Source organism: Catharus ustulatus, chromosome 3 (assembly GCF_009819885.2).
Source record: "Catharus ustulatus isolate bCatUst1 chromosome 3, bCatUst1.pri.v2, whole genome shotgun sequence".
NCBI lineage: Eukaryota > Metazoa > Chordata > Aves > Passeriformes > Turdidae > Catharus > Catharus ustulatus.
This window is the reverse complement of record NC_046223.1, coordinates 85939356-85955986: the sequence shown is the minus strand read 5'-3', so window position 1 is coordinate 85955986 and position 16631 is coordinate 85939356. Positions and strand designations below refer to the sequence as shown.

General features: G+C 36.0%; 1 protein-coding gene across 1 annotated transcript in view; it reads right to left on the bottom strand.

The window, feature by feature from the left end:
• The window catches only part of IMPG1 (interphotoreceptor matrix proteoglycan 1), a 57860-nt gene extending 41485 nt beyond the window's left edge, over window positions 1–16375 (bottom strand). Inside the window, exons 1-4 of the mRNA XM_033054169.2 lie at window positions 16309–16375; window positions 4198–4431; window positions 1235–1401; window positions 1001–1029 (exon numbers count right to left, since the gene is read on the bottom strand). Coding sequence (XP_032910060.1) covers window positions 1001–1029; window positions 1235–1401; window positions 4198–4431; window positions 16309–16375 — 497 coding nt within the window. The remainder of the gene's footprint in view (window positions 1–1000; window positions 1030–1234; window positions 1402–4197; window positions 4432–16308) is intronic.
• Window positions 16376–16631: the final 256 nt, after the last annotated feature.

Here is a 16631-nt window from a genome sequence, read left to right as displayed (position 1 = left end):
CTAAGCCACACAATAGTAAAGATGAACTCCAATCATGCATAATCATTGCTGTCTGTATTTCCAACTAAAATACAAGCAATTTCATGGAATTTTCTTCTTCTGTATCATGTCCAGGGAAAACAGTACTGTTCACAAAAAGCCTAAGAACTCTGAGATCAGTCACTTCACTTAATGCCTTGCTGCTGCTGCTTGCACTAGGATTAATGAAAAGGCCTCCCTTTGGACTTCAGGGGAGTTCACTATTAAAAATACCTCAGATCTTCCATGTCAGAATGAATTAAGACACATAAGACCTCTATGATCATGAGACAGTGTAACCTATGAATGGAAAAGATTATGTGAAAATATTTTGAAAATCAGAGAAAACTTGAAGGTAAAAATCAATACATCCACCAGTCAGAAGTTGTGGACAAGGATTTGTCTGGCTGCACTATTGTGTTTATGTACAGAGAACCAGAGTTCAGTGGGGTAGCTCTAATCCTGCCATTCTCCAACTTCTGAGCATTGCCAGGAGCATATTCTTTTTCAAAGAATTCACAGAATAAAGTATTACATTAATTAGCACTGTCATGATGTACAAAAATGCAGGAGAAATCTAAAGTGTAGGCATAGAGTTCTCATGTTATTGTTTAATGTAGCCTCTCAGCTAAACTTTTATTTAGCTGACTTTCCTTTTGAGAGTTACAGCAACTTTTGTCACACTCTCAATCAACACTAGCCTAATGCAAAGCCATGTCTGTGTTTCATGCTCACATTAGTCTGAGAAAACATTCAGTGGTGTCTTGAAATGAGCAGGTAACTCAGACATTTGGCCACACCCATTATTTCTGATTCAATTACTGTGCCCTGTGATATATCCAGTATACACATTTCTCACAGCACACACCAAATACACCACAGTGCTATATGAGTATCTGCTCACATCCACACACACATCTACACATATCTTTTCAGAGAAGGCAGTAACATCAAGTGGCAAGATTCTACTTATGCTACTTACCTTTCCTGGAAGGTTCTATGTTTTACTCGCTGCAAAAAGATTAAGAAAACAGCATTTTACTAGTGGGTGTATCCAACCATTGAGCCTGTTAGCTCTTTTGTTTACTATACTTTTACGTTTTCCTTCTAAAACATGCCCCCTCCTTTTCCTGAGCAATACTTTGCCTTTAAATAAGCAGCTGGGGAAGAACTTGGAAGTCTCTCCCAGTTTTAAACCAATGTCAATAATCCTTACCCGTTGAATTATTTCCAGGTGTTCTTGGGAATTGCTGAAGTTTTTGCCAATGTCGAATATGCAAAAGGTTTCCCTCTGGCAGGCAGTAACCCAGTTCTGATATTCGGAAGTGTCAGGAATCCGATCCAGAAAAATACGGAAGGCTTCCCACACAGCTTCCTGGCAGACTGAGTAAGAAGAAAGGGGCTGGGCGTAGATGTTTTGTACCAAATAGTAAACTTGCAAGCCTTTTAGCAGTGATTTGGCATTAACACATTCATCACTCAAGATGGAGGAACACACTTCTTCAGAATGTTGTTTAAAAATTCTTTTAGAGAAGGGGATTTTTAAACTTATTAGAAAAACCATTTTAACCAAAACTTACTAGTAATTTAAAAGCTGTTGCCTTTAGCCCTTTACTTTGCAAAGCTCATTACTGTGAGATGGGACATTTATTTTCAGTACTTGATACCTACTTTGGCTTAGAGTGAGTTCATTATCTGCATTATCTAAAATATCGGTGTCTCTGAAATTAGAGCGGTAAGTATACTCTAGACTTGCTGTAGGGATGTACTCACCTAGCTGTGTTAGGGCCCCTCAATAATACCTCAGGAACGACCTGCCCTCCCAGTAGAGCAGCTGCATGTGGAGCAGATGTGGTCAGGTTATTAAAAAAGAACAGGCTATCTTTTGAAGAGATTTATTTATTATGTGCTAGAAAATAAAGCTACTTTCTATCTCCTTTTTCTTGCAACTCTCTGGTATACCATCTGATGAGTAATCCAGTTACGAGATAAATGTGACACATGACCAGTTGAGGAGGCATTGTAGTGTGCTCTCCCAGTTTGCCCCATGAGGGACTGTCCTCATGGTGACCTGAGCTATGATGTGGTACTTCAGAGTTGGTATAAGGTCACAGTAGGCTCAGGTATCCAACAGCAACTGTCTGAGCTTCTACATCTGAGCTGTTTTGTGCTGTGTGCTCGGCTCTGAAAGTGTGGAATACATATATGTGTAAAAAAGAATAAAATTGCCTAAATTTTCTTAGCAGAAAAATTCTCTAGAGGACTGATAGGATCCACAGTGCTTTTCCAATTACAAGTGTGACACGGGACTTGAAGGAGGTCATCTCCTAGGCTTTATACACAGAAAAGAACCTGAAAGTATATATCTAAAACAAAATGAAGGTTAAGATTGTCCCACAGATGGGTACAGGCTCACAGGCTCCAGCACGGCTACCAGATTGCCTTTGCATGAAGAATTCCGCTGTGGTTACAGATTCAAGGATGACACTTGTGTCACCACACTTTCAAGTGCACCTTTTTTTTTTTTTTTTTCCCATTTATCAGTTTAATCAGATAAATTAACATGCTCACCTGGGAGGGCAGGAATCTTTACCAGAAGTTCAGATCTTTCCTTGAAGGAATTTTTTTTTTACGTTTTGATGAAAGACATTGTAATGGAAAATGTGCAATTGTTCAAGGGAGCAGAAACACCTTTTTAATGAAGGAGTGTACAAATTATTCAGCTGTAGAGTGTGTTTTGTTGCTTGCTTTTTGGGAAGTACTCCAGTTTCAGTTGAAGAACTGGATGACACCGGCTTAGAAAATTTTGTGAGTGTAGGACACTGCTGGGGAAAAGTAGTATAAGTTTAAACCTTCTTGCACTACAAGACTTATAGAATCCAATATCCCAGCTGATGCACTGCTCTCCAAAAAGCTGGTAGTACTATCATATTCAGTTTTTTTAATGAAAAGGTCGTAGTTACAGTTTTTTGAATTTAGGTTAATGATACTTGTCTGTTTCAGGATAGACTTGTTTTGACCCCAATCTGAGATATATCCATGGAGTTTCAGGGACTTTCAGGATTAGTTTCTATTTAAGAAATGCTTTTTTGGATCAGCCTCTGTGATACATTTCAGATTTCTATCTAATGCCCATTGGATGCTACAATGGATATTTTTGTATCTGTAGGAGTAGCTACAGACATTAGTGTAGTTCTCCCATGCTGCCTATAACAAGTGGCTGCTGGAGTAAAATTTTTGCAGCTCTACATCCAGGTCTCATTTCAGAGGGAACTAGTTGGTTCCCTGAAAGAGAGCTGAGGAGCAGCCAGGTTACACAGATGAATGTGAATGGGTGGTGTCTGATAAAGAGGAAAAATAGATAAAGAAAGGTGACTTAGGGAGAGATGTTTCCTCAGATACCTGTATCTCAGAAATGCTGACTAGGTTTTAGAATTAGCTTTGGACTCTCCAGCTGCAGTGCAAATACAGGCATTTTACTAACACAAAATAGAACAGCTACAGGATGAAAGACTGGACGTGGTAGATGAAGGAAGAGAGAAAATTGGACTGACAGTTGGGACAGTAACTCAATAGGCTTTCTGTAGGCAAGGGAAGCAAAAAAAAAAAAAAAGAGCTGGGAAGGGACTGACCTAACTGAGAAAGTCTTATTTTTAAAATGTCTCAAATACATCTTTTTCCCTAAGCTTTTTTCATGACTTGCTAGTAATCATCTATCTCAGTGTTTATTGTGTACCAACACTGCCCTAGTCTTAATATAATTACAGATACACCAACATGTTTGTGCAATGACCATTAAGTAATTCCAATATCTGTCTTAAACTGGTGCTATTGATTTTGAGTAGCAATGGTGGTAACTGCTCTTTTGAGAGAGGTGGTACTTCTTTTGACACTAATGCAAGCAGAATTTGTTCTTCATGCTCAGCCGTGCTAGAACACTGTGCAATTACTCTGAATTCATTAGTCCTTTGAGTGCATTGTTTTATTTTCTTCTGGTAACTGTCTATCTTGAACACTGCTGATGCACATGTAACATTTTATTATGTAAAAATAAATCATAAAGTCAATCGCATGTACACTGCCTAAAGGTGAAGAACAAGATTCTGGAAAATTACTGTGTTTCCTCAGTTAAAGGAAAGACTTTGAAGGAGGAAGTACATACTACAGTAATCATCTTACCTCTTAATCTATAGTAAGCTTGGTGACTGGCTAAAATCTGCTTCACTGATTCCTGTGGGCAAACTTTCACACCAGTTGAGAAAAAGGATGACCTCTTTGTTCGGTGTTTTGCCATGTCAAATATCCTCCTTATGGTTGATACCCTGGACCGCTTTGTTGTTCTTTCTGTTTTGTCTGACCCTGAGGTGACTGCAAGATGTTTGGCTTCAGCACGGTTTATTTTATTAGGAATTTCTGTAAAAATAAAAAACAGGAAAATACATAAATATGCTTTGCCTAGGCAGTAGGTATCCAATGCAAGTGCATGTCTTGAAAGTGAACATGAACTTGAGAATTCTTTTTGTTACATTATAGAGGAATCCCTGCACTGATCGAATTATTGTGCTTGAGGAGAAGCGGCCTCTGACCACACAGGGGAACTGAGTCTCAAGTGACTTGGTAAATAATTTCCTTGTACTTCAACACATGACCCCAGGACACAGAAGCTCTAAATGCTGTTTTCAAAAGTGACTTTGGATTAGATCCACAATTTTGTGCTACAGCATCTCATTTGTGAGCATATCGCCCTGTAGGGAAATTTGCAGTACAGTGATAAGTAATGTCTACACTAGCAGATAAGTAAAATGAGAAATAGTTGTACCTTAAGTCTTTAAAATCTTATCTTTTCTTTGGGCTTCAAGGACCATCTCCCTTCAAATCAGGTTCATAACCTTGAAGCTATCCCAAGAACTAGACCCTGAAACTTTCAGAAGTGGAACGGGAGTTTTATTGCCTTTGGGAAAAGAAAGACCTGTCTTCAGTCTCTCTTTTACTCCACAGTGCACTCCTCTATCCTTCCCTCACATAAACTGAAGAATTAACCAGAAGAGACTATGATTGTTTCTTTGCAACTGGATGGTAGTGTTGTGAATGTTCTGGCATCGTATTCAATAAATATTTAAATGTTCCTGGCAAAGTGGAACAGCTACATTAGGAAAAAAAGCAAAATCAGTGACTAGGAATTGAAGACTTAGAATTAAATTTTACATATTAAGCTATTCAGTTATGAAAAATGGAAAAACTTCGAGGCTGTCAAGATAACCTCAAGTATAGGAACTCCCATGACAAAAATTCAGGACACATCTGGTTCCACTTCCTAAGTATTTGTGTTGCATTATTACATGATGTAGCAGCTAAATTTATTGTGAAAAAGTTAATGTTATAAATAGTGCATAAACTACAGTTTTAAATGAGCTGAAATACAGCTTTTTGTAGGATCATGTGACAGGAGCAATGAGTATCTTTTAGGTTATCTTCCAAAATTTTGCATACACAGAAATGAAGATGTTAAAGCAAATTTGGAAATACCTTTTACAGTTGTAATTTGATGCAGTAATTACAGATGAAAAATAAACAAAAATATAAGCAGAATAGAAGACAATTTGAAATAATTAGAAAACTGTAAGATATATGTGTTTCTCCAGCTTGATGTATCAAGTGAAAAAATTACTTTGAAAAATGGTTTAAAGCTTCAAACGGATGAATAAGGGGAAATAATAGGGTTAAAAAGGAATAAGTTCAGTAGGAGTAGCACTATCAAGAAAATTAAGAGTAAAAAATTATCAGCTTGCTGGAGAAAGAAGAAATGTCATGTTGCACATAACACACTAATTATCCTTTTCTTAGGCAAATCAAGAGAAAATAAGGAAGGTTAAAAACACATTATCTTGACACTTTGGAATTGTGTTAAATGTTTAAAGAAAAGTGGGCAGAGAAATGATAAGAGAAAAAGAATTGAAAAACATACTTTTATATGTTTATTCTTTTATAAAAAGAATAGTATGTGAAATGAAGAATGGGGAATGTTCTACCATATGTGTCAGTAGACGTATATATGTATGTCAATCTATATATGTCTCAGCTCTTATTAATTTCCAAATGAACATCCATTGTTTACTGTGTAGAAATCATACTAGTAACATCTATATTTCTAAATGGGTGCTACTCTGATATGGAAAAAAATTGACTGCTTGATTGGGATGAATATTGTCTGAAAGAAAGGAAATTTTAAAACAGCCACAAGAGGCGATTGTTTTTACTTTATAATGCATGCCAGGGACATTGACCTGCAGACCTATAACTGCCTAATTGCTGCAAGGTAATTTAAAATGATGGTGCATTCATATAATATTTGACATGAAATGAAGTGGAAGTAATTTTTCCACATTGATGTCAGGTCATGAACCATAAACTGCCTAAAAGGAATTTCTCCTGCGAAAATGCATTGTTAGGTTGAACAGAACCCACAAGTGGCCATACACTGAGTCAGCTGAGACACAGTTATTGGAGTGTCATATGGGATGAGAGAAGAAGATCCAATGCCATTGAAATCTCAAAGGAGATTCCTGAAAGCCTCTAGAAGAGGGAATCAAAAATCCACATGGAAAGTAGCCAGTCCTAAGTCTATTACCTTTCACAAGGTGCATTAACTGTGATAGACCAGCTGCCCAGGCAACCTGACCAACTGGGGCAGAGGATTTTGTCACTAAGCTCTTTGATAGCTTTTGGATGGAGCAGAGGCCTTTCTTGAAGGATTTGCTTCCTCTCCAGGATTTACCTCTAAGTCTTTAACTTGAATTAAGAATTATACTATTCGTAAAACTTACAAAGGAGATTCTTCTCAAATGATTGTTGTAATGATTTCAAAGTCTCTCTGTTAGGGTCCCTATTTGGGCTTTTCATTCTGAGAAGTGACCAGTTGTTTTCTGCTTTCGGTTTTCACTGTTCTGCCATACTATTTAGGGTGGGTGTCAATTTTAAAAATTTTTTCTCTCTTTCCATTCTTTCTCGTCAATGCTCTTGTTTTTTTTTTTTTTTTCTTTTTGTTCTGTTTCTAAAGTATATCTATTGCAATAGGTCTAATTTAATTTGTATATTGTGGTTAGTAAATTTCTCTTACTAGAATAATTTTTATTATCATAATTCTTTGAAATCACTTTTTTACTAAAGCAAAATTTGAATTGGAGAAAGCACTGGCCTTTCTCTGCACATGAGTGTCCAGCATGAATTTCCTAATATTTGCTGATTGTGAACGGAAGAAAACTTGCCTTCTGGCATAAACATTTCCTCATAATTCTTCAGATCTGTGTTTTCCCCTGTGTCTGTGGAAATTCTCAACTGGGAAATTTTTACCAGATGTTTCAGCCATATACTTTACTAAAATATGCATCTGTCTATAGCTTTCCAGATGCCTTGATTTCAGTGTTCTGGGTTAGAAAAAAACGATTAAAAAAGACACAAGCTTTAAAGATTTGAAAAGACATAGATATTAGTTGATCCCTTTTTTTTACTATGCAACACAGCAATCGAATAAACTGGAGTGAAGCAAATTTTGCAATTACATAATTTGATCATATAAATAATACAAATACCACCAGGTTGGTTAACTTTTCTTAAAATAAATAACATCTGTAATTTTTTTCTAAATCTTTTTTTCTCATACAAGGACATGCAATTAAAATATTCAGTGTTTACTGCAAATATACCCTGCCCAATTTGACTTTTTATTGTTTAACCCTGTTGTTTCACAGAGGTGACTGTCTTAGTTTTACTTTTAAAAGGTATGTTTAAGTTTTTCAGTTTTCTTTGATAGTTCTAGGGCAGAAGGACAGATAACTGTAGAAGTCTGATAATGCTTTACTCTACTTCAGCTAATCTCCAAGATGCCTTAAACAAAGGTCTAACTCTCCTTTATTCTCACATGAAAGAATTTACACCATGTCCAAATTTTCCAAGTGACATACTTGCAGAAATATATAGAGGTAGTTCTGCCAAGGTTATCTACAGAATCACTGTCAGCTGTTATTAAATTCTGGAGTTCCTGACATCTAGTCCTGAACTTAGATCAAATGTAACAAAGTTTTTTCAAAACAACAATTATTATATAATAATTTTCAAAATATGATACAGCAATCTAATTCATATGGGATCTAATCAAAGTGCTTTGATATCCCTACCAATCTCTCAAGTGCATAGTACTGCTCTTCAGGTTTTGGTTTCAGGCAGATAAATGGTATTCATTCCACATATTAAAAATCTGAAATTCTTGAAATTAGGCCAGACCTCTCCTCTGTGTCTCTTGAGACCTGCATTATCAAATGTATACCCTAACTGAAAAAAAAAGGCAGGAGGAGCAGATTTGAAAAGTTCCTATATGTTCTTAATAATCTGCATGTCAAAAAAGGAAAAGTACATCATTATTGAAACAGACTCTAAACAGAAAGAGTTTCAAGGTATTCAGATAATTGGTCAGCTTTGGTTGTTTTAGATTTGCTTTTATAAACATGGGAGCAAGAGGGTCTTATTCATACCTTTTTGTGTAAATTGAGTGGATGCTTTTCTATATAACTTTATTAATTTCTCTGTTAATAGTACTAGTTTTGGAAGTCCTCAAATTTGGAGTTGGTAGTTGGAGTTGAAAAATTGCATTTTTCAGCAATTATCTCTGGGTAGAACATTTATCTACAGCATTATCTTGTCAGTAAACATTTATTTTTATTTGGCCTGAGAAAATTTACGTGCTATTGAATACTAAGATAAGAATTAAAAACATGGTAGCTAAAGATTTGACAGCAAAATTCAAAGTGACAATTTTTTTGGTCTGAATAATTAATTATTAAAATCATCAAAAGGTTTGAATGAGTGAAAAAGCAGATTAGTCTGAAAAAATCAGTGGATCTTGTTAGGATAGAGAGGAATGCTTGATTGATAAATGAGACATCTTGCCTACACAATAAAATAATAATTAAAAGACAAGACTTATATAAAGGAAGTATTGAAATACTATGAGGAAAACTTATCAGGAAGGTTGATTCAAAGATCTGTAAACATGTTATGGTTAAATTGATAGCGGGGCCAACATTTTGTTGATAATTGAGCCAGTAACAAAAGCATACTGACTAGTCCTGAAAAGTTATTTTGGGATTTCTTAGTGGGCTGATCAGTGTAAACAGCAGATGGAGCATAGAAAGTACAGAGGGGTAATACCTGGACTCTTCACCCAGAGGCACTCTCCTCCTGTTGTGGCCATAGTGAGGATCCCACAATCTAATGGAGCTTGCCAGTGACAGTCAGGGTGCCCATTACATGTCCTCTCCTTATATTCCTTTCAAAATCTCTTTTTCCACATCATATTTCCTCAGATCTGTTGCATGGGAAGAGTCTAACTGGATTTGAAGGGGCTTAGATGAGCAGGGACAGATTAAAATATGGCATGGTTTTATCACCAAGTGCCTGTGTGCAGCAATCTCTATCTTCCCATGCCAATGTGAAAGTGGAGGTTTCACTCTTGTTGGAGTTCAGGGCTGCTTTGCCAGATACTGCTACTTCAACTGTGTTTGCTTTGCATTTCCAAGTGAGTTTCACAACTGTAAAGACTCACAGTTTTGAAAAGTTCAGGGCATGAAATTCCATACTAGAAAAATTAGTGCTAATATTTAATTTGCTCAGGTCTTTCTGAGAGCTCAACACCCTTAAACCCAAGGTTATACGGCTTGCTTGAACTTATTTTCATGTCCAATATATTATTGGACTGTTTTTAATGCACACAGGGAAAGAACTTTGGAAGGGACTGAGACATGATGATTGTTATCTCCTGGTGGCTCTTATCTGGGCTGTAACTGAGGTAGCTGAGGCACAGGGGGAACTCACTTTGGATCTCACTTCTGCAAGTTTAGTGCACTTAGCCAGTGAATTGCTGAGTCAGAGGGCAATATCCACTATGTGGGAAGTTTTGCTGAAAGATAAGCTGCTAACATTGATGCTTGGCTTCAGTAGAAGAGAAGTTGTGACCAAGAATGCCTCAATTTCCAAAAAAAGGAAAGAGGGCTAAGACATATATTTTAAAAGGAGGTAATTTTAACTTCTCAGAATGAATATGGACAACAAGGAGTTTGGTAATTCCTGTTTGGTACGTTGGCTTTGTAAATTTGATTCTTCAATGTGACTAAACAGTAATGTTGCCTGTGGAATGAGGCCTGGATCTCTATGCTCATGAACTTTCTGTACAAGAACCACAAAGAGAATGGTTACACACTCAGCACTATAGAACCCTTCCTGTACCTACCAATATGTCGTATTATGCAAGACTCAGCATCACCTTTACATGTCAGGGAGGTGCCAGGCTCTGATTGTGCAGTGGAGACTTTGTACAAGAAACAAAATATGTCTGATCCCTGTATCTCTTGCTTGGATTCAGCATGACAAAACATCACATTCACATGTTCAGAATCTGCACTCAATCTCTCTACCACACAGGAGAGGAGTTCCAGGCTTCTTCTTAAAAGTTCTGTAATTTTCAACCTTTTAAAGACTATGTTCATTTTAAAATTAGATCTATACCAAGGGGTTTCCTGCCCAAGAATCCAGGAAAATGGTGGGTTTTCATAAATCCTGCCTCTTGTCAGAAACATGTGATAAAGCTTCTTTAAATGTCTATCAAAGGTGAAGAATCTGGTTACTGTTAACATCATGCTCTACTAAGGTAAGGCTCCCATGAATCTTTGTGATACATTCCTACTGTAATCCTTTTGTTAAAAATGCTAAATGTTTGCTTATAATGAAACAACTGACACCTCAGAATGTGTATAGAAATAAATCTGAAGAAGAATGTGATAAATTATTCTGAAATACATGATATAAACAATGACATTAGTAAATGTGTAAATTTTAATAAAGACTCCAATTTTTTTTGTTTTAATGGTTCTATGTTGAAAGCTTAGATGATGGTTCCTTCTCAGAACCCTTCAAATTAACTTAGATTTACATTTTGGTACCAAAGATCATGGCTGTCATAAATCAGTGTGCTCTTGGATTTCAGTAAGTGTGAAGAATTTAATTTCTGCAAGTAGGTAACACTAGGAAGGTAAAATAGATATCAGAATCCCTCAGCTGTTCCCCTCCTCCTCTGCTCATACATATCTGTGTGGTTCTCCACGTGGAGAAATACAATTGACAATCAACTTCAGGAAGAAACAAAGAATTTAGAACAATTTTAATGGAGTTTATGTATGGATCTTTTAACAGATAAACAGTTTTGTCTCCCTCTCTAGAGCAGATAATTTAGTAACTTCTTTGAATTATACTAATTATACAATTAATGGGAAAATCTACCTATTATATATGAGAACTGAAAGCATAACATGCAACTGGTGAGATTTTTCTGCTTTTGTGAATATAATTGTTGTATACTGATCATCAAGCCACATTTACAATAAATGCTGTCTGTACACACCACAAATATTGAACATGCTGAAATCTTTGAGCCAACATATGATTTTGACACATTTTCTTGTAACCTGAAAAAAGCATAGTAAGAAACTCATGTTTTCATAGATGTAATATGTCTCATTAAAGGTAGAAATTTTTACATTCTCTTTCAGACAGAAAGGTGAAAATATTTATTCATCAACTGTGCTTGCTTCTGCTGCTGGAATTCATAAAAATTTCAAAGGCTATCTATGTTTTCCTTGCTAGTTTGTGAATCTGGCAACAGTCTGCTTATAGAAACAGCACTGAAGAGTGACTGGTTTTAATGCTCATGTATGAAACATGTATCTATTTATATTTCTTTGACCATCTTAGAAGCATTTGACCTGAAAGACTGTTCTATTAATTGATATGGATATGATATCAAAGGATGCAGGAAAATGCCTTAAACATTTGTGTAGTTCTTGGAGGAATGCATCCAATCTGCAGTGATAAAACACTCAGTTGAGCACCTCTGCTCTTAATTTTCTGATTAGTCATTCTCAAGAGGTACAGTCTTCTCTGAGAAAGTCAACGAGACAGCTTAAGTTCAAGTTCCAGTGATGCTTTGCCATGTATGCAAACATTTCAACAGTTTTGACGGTATGAGTCAAAGAGTCGCAGTGCAGAGTGGGTTTATGGAGATAACTGTATTCATATATGATAACAGTTGGGATGTCTGGTGTATGAAAAGGTGCCAGTGTAATCACTTCAGCTTGTGTAATTGGAACTGGTTGATTTTCCTCACAGTTTGGGGTCCCTCATTCTGCAGTACAATCTACAGTCTCTGGCTAATTAACTCCACCTCATTTCGACAGAGCCTGACTTGCACTTAACCTTACTTAACTTAGTTAGGTATCAAGCTGCACAGACCAAGTTTGGTTTGGAGGACACCTAATCCAATTCTTGATCTAAGCATGACTACTTATTCCTCTAGTTTTGAGGCAGAAGAGGAAAGGGAAAAGAACTTGAATACAAATGTCTTCATTTTGTGCCATCACCATGAAATCACAGAATTAAAGATGAGTGCATCACGGTTTCCTACCCAAAACTGCTGGGGTTTCTATGATTGATGCTGAGTCTGAATCATAGATTGATGCTTGCATACAATGATGAGGCATGCTACAATTATGTAAGGGTATACAAACACACCTACGTTGTGGCAGGTGCCAGGGTACTCACAGATTATTGTTAATCTTATGTTTTCCAGACAGGTTACTGTTCTGAAGTCTCTGTCTAGTAAATAGCAGCTGACAGTGACTAAATACCAGCAGACATGTATATGACTTCTTTTTAAGAAGTGTGTTATTTGATATCACACATTCTGAAGAGGAAGAAATTGAAGCACAGTTGGGGTGACAAAGTACAAACCTCATGGAATGTACAAGATAGGGCACCTAATTCCTGATTGACATGGAAGAATTATGTGACAGAGAATGATCAGAAGACTAATTTTAATCCCAAAGAGACTAGCTTGGACAGAGGTTAAAGAAGAAGGAAAACATGTTTAAAAGATTTCTAAGCATCAAAACGCAGTAGAATGCACACAGAATTTTCCTTTGGGGAAGAAAGCTGTCTTCTGGAAAGAAAACACCATGTTTGCTATGTGATGGGTGTTGGCCATGTCACTTAGTACACTGCACCACAAAGACTCCAGAATTAGCTGAGAAATGAACACGACCAATCTGGATTTCTAGTAGGTTAAGACTCCCAGTTATTTTATTGTACCCTGTAAATTAATGTTGGGTAAAAGGAGAAACTTTTGATTAGTAATAGTGGTCATCTTGTCCACAAGATGATTTTCTGAGAAAAATCCCACATATCTTGCTGTTCATTCACATGTAGCTCACTAATCCCTACGGCACAGTTGTGACTATTTCTGTAATTAATCTTTAAGATTCAGTGACAATGGTCTAGTATTTATATTAAAGTTTGGTTTCTAGCCAGGAAACAGAAAAAAGTCAAATCCCATATATAGTGCAATGGTATATTTATTTGAGATAGGAGAGAAAAAAGGAAAATTCTTACTTTTCATAAGTTTATAAGCCCAACCAGGAAAACCAACCTTAACATCATTCTTATTTTATGGATGAGAGTAGAAGATAATCTTAGTGCAAAGAACAGATATACTCTTGTTTTCTTTCTTTGTTTGAAGTTGTATACTCTTCGATTTTCCTCTTCCTTCGGTACAAATTTGCTTAAATTTTCTTTTTAATTTTTTGAGGGCAATTATAATAATGAAGATCTGAAACATTTATTGCTGAATTAGAACAGCCTAGCGGGAAGGGCTGAGTCAGAATGAATTAAAATGATTTCACAGAGCACACACAAAGCCTTTGTGTCCTAAGGAATGGCTGAGTAAATAGCAGATATTTCCTTGCTGAATAAAAAACGTCACAGAACAGCCTTGAACACGCTCTGGCCCTCTGTATTCTCAGTATCAAGAGCTAGGATGTACCCAGCATCAAGGCATAGTTCTGAGAGTTCAAAACTCCTCTGCATTTTGGTAGTCTGTCTGTTCAGTGGTTTAATATACGCATTTTGTGCTGTCATAAAATTTTTACCATTCTCACTTTCCCTTTCCATTGCTAGAGACAATTTTTTGTCAGGGCAGTGGCAAAATTATGGCCCGAGTTAAGCATAGTAACTTTTATTTTGCTCTCTAATGCTTCCTGTTAGTTTACTGTGGAATTGGAGGGGCTCCTGCAGAGCCTCCAAATGGCTGGGACAAGGAATCTATGGGTCCTTAAATAGGGACAGGGAGGAAGGACCAAAAAACATTACTAAACAACCTCCATATTTGTTAACCACCTATTTGTTAAATATAAATGTGAGAAAATAAAGAGTTTTCCATGAGAAAAAAAAATCAACTGACTAACCCTTTAAAAATTTAGAAATTATTTATATATATATATATATTTTTTTTTTTTTTTAAGATGGAGCTGGTTTATATCTTAGTCTCTTACTTCCTAGTCTGCCACAGTTTACTTGTGCTGCAAATTTAAATGACCTTAAAGGTCTCAAGACACCTATGTTAGGAGCATTAATGAGTGATTCATGCAAATATTCAGACTACTGGGAGAGCCTACATACTCTTAAAAAATATTTTCTCTAAGTATCTGACCCTAATGCTGTCATAAAATAACAACTCTGCTCTGAAAAAGAAATTTCTTAGCACAAGCAGTAAGTGTTTTGAGATCTCTGTGCATATATTTTAAATTGAATAGTTTAAAAATATTATGTATGGCATGACTAAATGTCAAAAAATAATTATTATTATACATTTGTGCATACCATATGCACTTTATAGAACCGCTGGCAAGGAATTTTTCTAGTTATTTTGTATTCCTCCCTGTCAAGGTAGCCCCCCATCATTTTCCTGGCCTTTTATGGAAAGTGTATTGCAACATGTAATCACAATTTACAATTGGTAAAATTATGTGATGCTACTTTTGCCCCTATTGCTTTCTGAGTTGTAATTATAAATAGGGGCTGCAACAATCCCATCAAGCATATGTGAACTGCCTGGAATTCATTCTGTCTCTTTCCATCACAGAATATGCAACTTAAATGCAAAAACAATGCATCTTGATAAATCTTGTTTTCTTGTCAGACATGAAATATCATCATTCTCTCATTTTGTCCACATTTCCAAAATATCATTAGTGATTAAATGAAAATATTTGCATAGAATCAAAAAGTAAAATTCAAGAGCCACAAAAATAATTCTAGTGCTAACCATATATTTTCCCAAGGATTTTTTCAGTACTTTAATTGTCCACTAGAGAAGATTTACAGAGTTAACTGAAAGACAAGAACTGTGGTCTGTATTTCTGCGTTTCTTTAAGAAAAGCAGGAGTTTCTCAAAAAAAACCCCGAATAAAACTTTCTGACTAGTATTGACAGCAGACTGTATTTCGTACTGTATCCCTGACAAATATTTAGATAATGTTGAGGAGACTTATCTTTTATAATTTTACATTCTTTACATTTAATTAACAAGCCTGACATAAAATTAGAAGGTCATTGACTTGAGCACACATAGCAGTTGTAATGTTAGCTTTTAATTCAATTATGCAAATATCAAAGCAGAGATGGAAAAGTTAATAAAAAACCTCCTCCAAAATTAAATGCATTCCCCAGAGCTCTAAATCTTTTGAATATGGGACTAATCAGGAAAAATCATATCACCATCTTTTCTTTTTTGTTGTTGAAGTAGCTTTAGAAATGTTGTGAACTTTTAAATATTTTTAAATAGAGCAATAGTTAGCCGATGTACTAAGTACAGAGAAGTTCCCTGTAAATCTGTTTTCTTGCAAATAATCCTTACTGGTATTGCCATTTTTTGTGTATTTGCCAGCATGGTGTATTCTTCCAGAATTTGTCTGTCTAGAAGTTTTTGAAGTTGTTTTTGATAATCAGAATGACTGTCTTTTGCTACTTTTTCCTAATTTCAGTGATGAAAGACCATCTTTACCCACATCAACACTTAGATGATCTCTCAGCCTTTTTTCCACTTTCCGTATACTTGTCTTACAGACTGCATTTTTTCAGAACAGAACATGTTCAGGTAAAATGAAGCTAAATGGCATCTCTTACAGATATTGTAAAACCTGCAAAGCAGACATAAGAAATATTGCCAATATTTCCTTTTTCAGCTTTATAGCAGTATCAGTAACCATAAGGTCTCTAATTAAATTGTCAAAACACCACATTCTAAACTAAAAATTCTGTAAATATGAAAGCCCTTGATCTTGCAAATATTTTGTTTTGCAACATATTATATGCAATGTAAAATTCATCTGAACCTTTAATACATGAACTTACCTCTGCTTCCCTGAACTTGGAGAGCAAGGCAGATGACCAAAAATATTAATCCAGTTTTCAAATGCATACTGTCTGTTGATCATTCAGTTTTCAAGACCAGTCATGCAGGAAACAAGAATATTTTGGTCAAGTAGCAGTATTCTGTTTTCTTAGAGAACTAAAATCCCCAAATGTCTTTATTTTTCAGGTGTCTCCAGCCTTGGACTGCATTGAATTGCAACCATGGAGAGTGCAACAGGTGCTGGAGTGCAAGAGCTGGGCGAACCCCTCCGACGCCCACACTTCTAGCCCGGGGAACTGGAGTGGTAAGACAAGAGTGACGA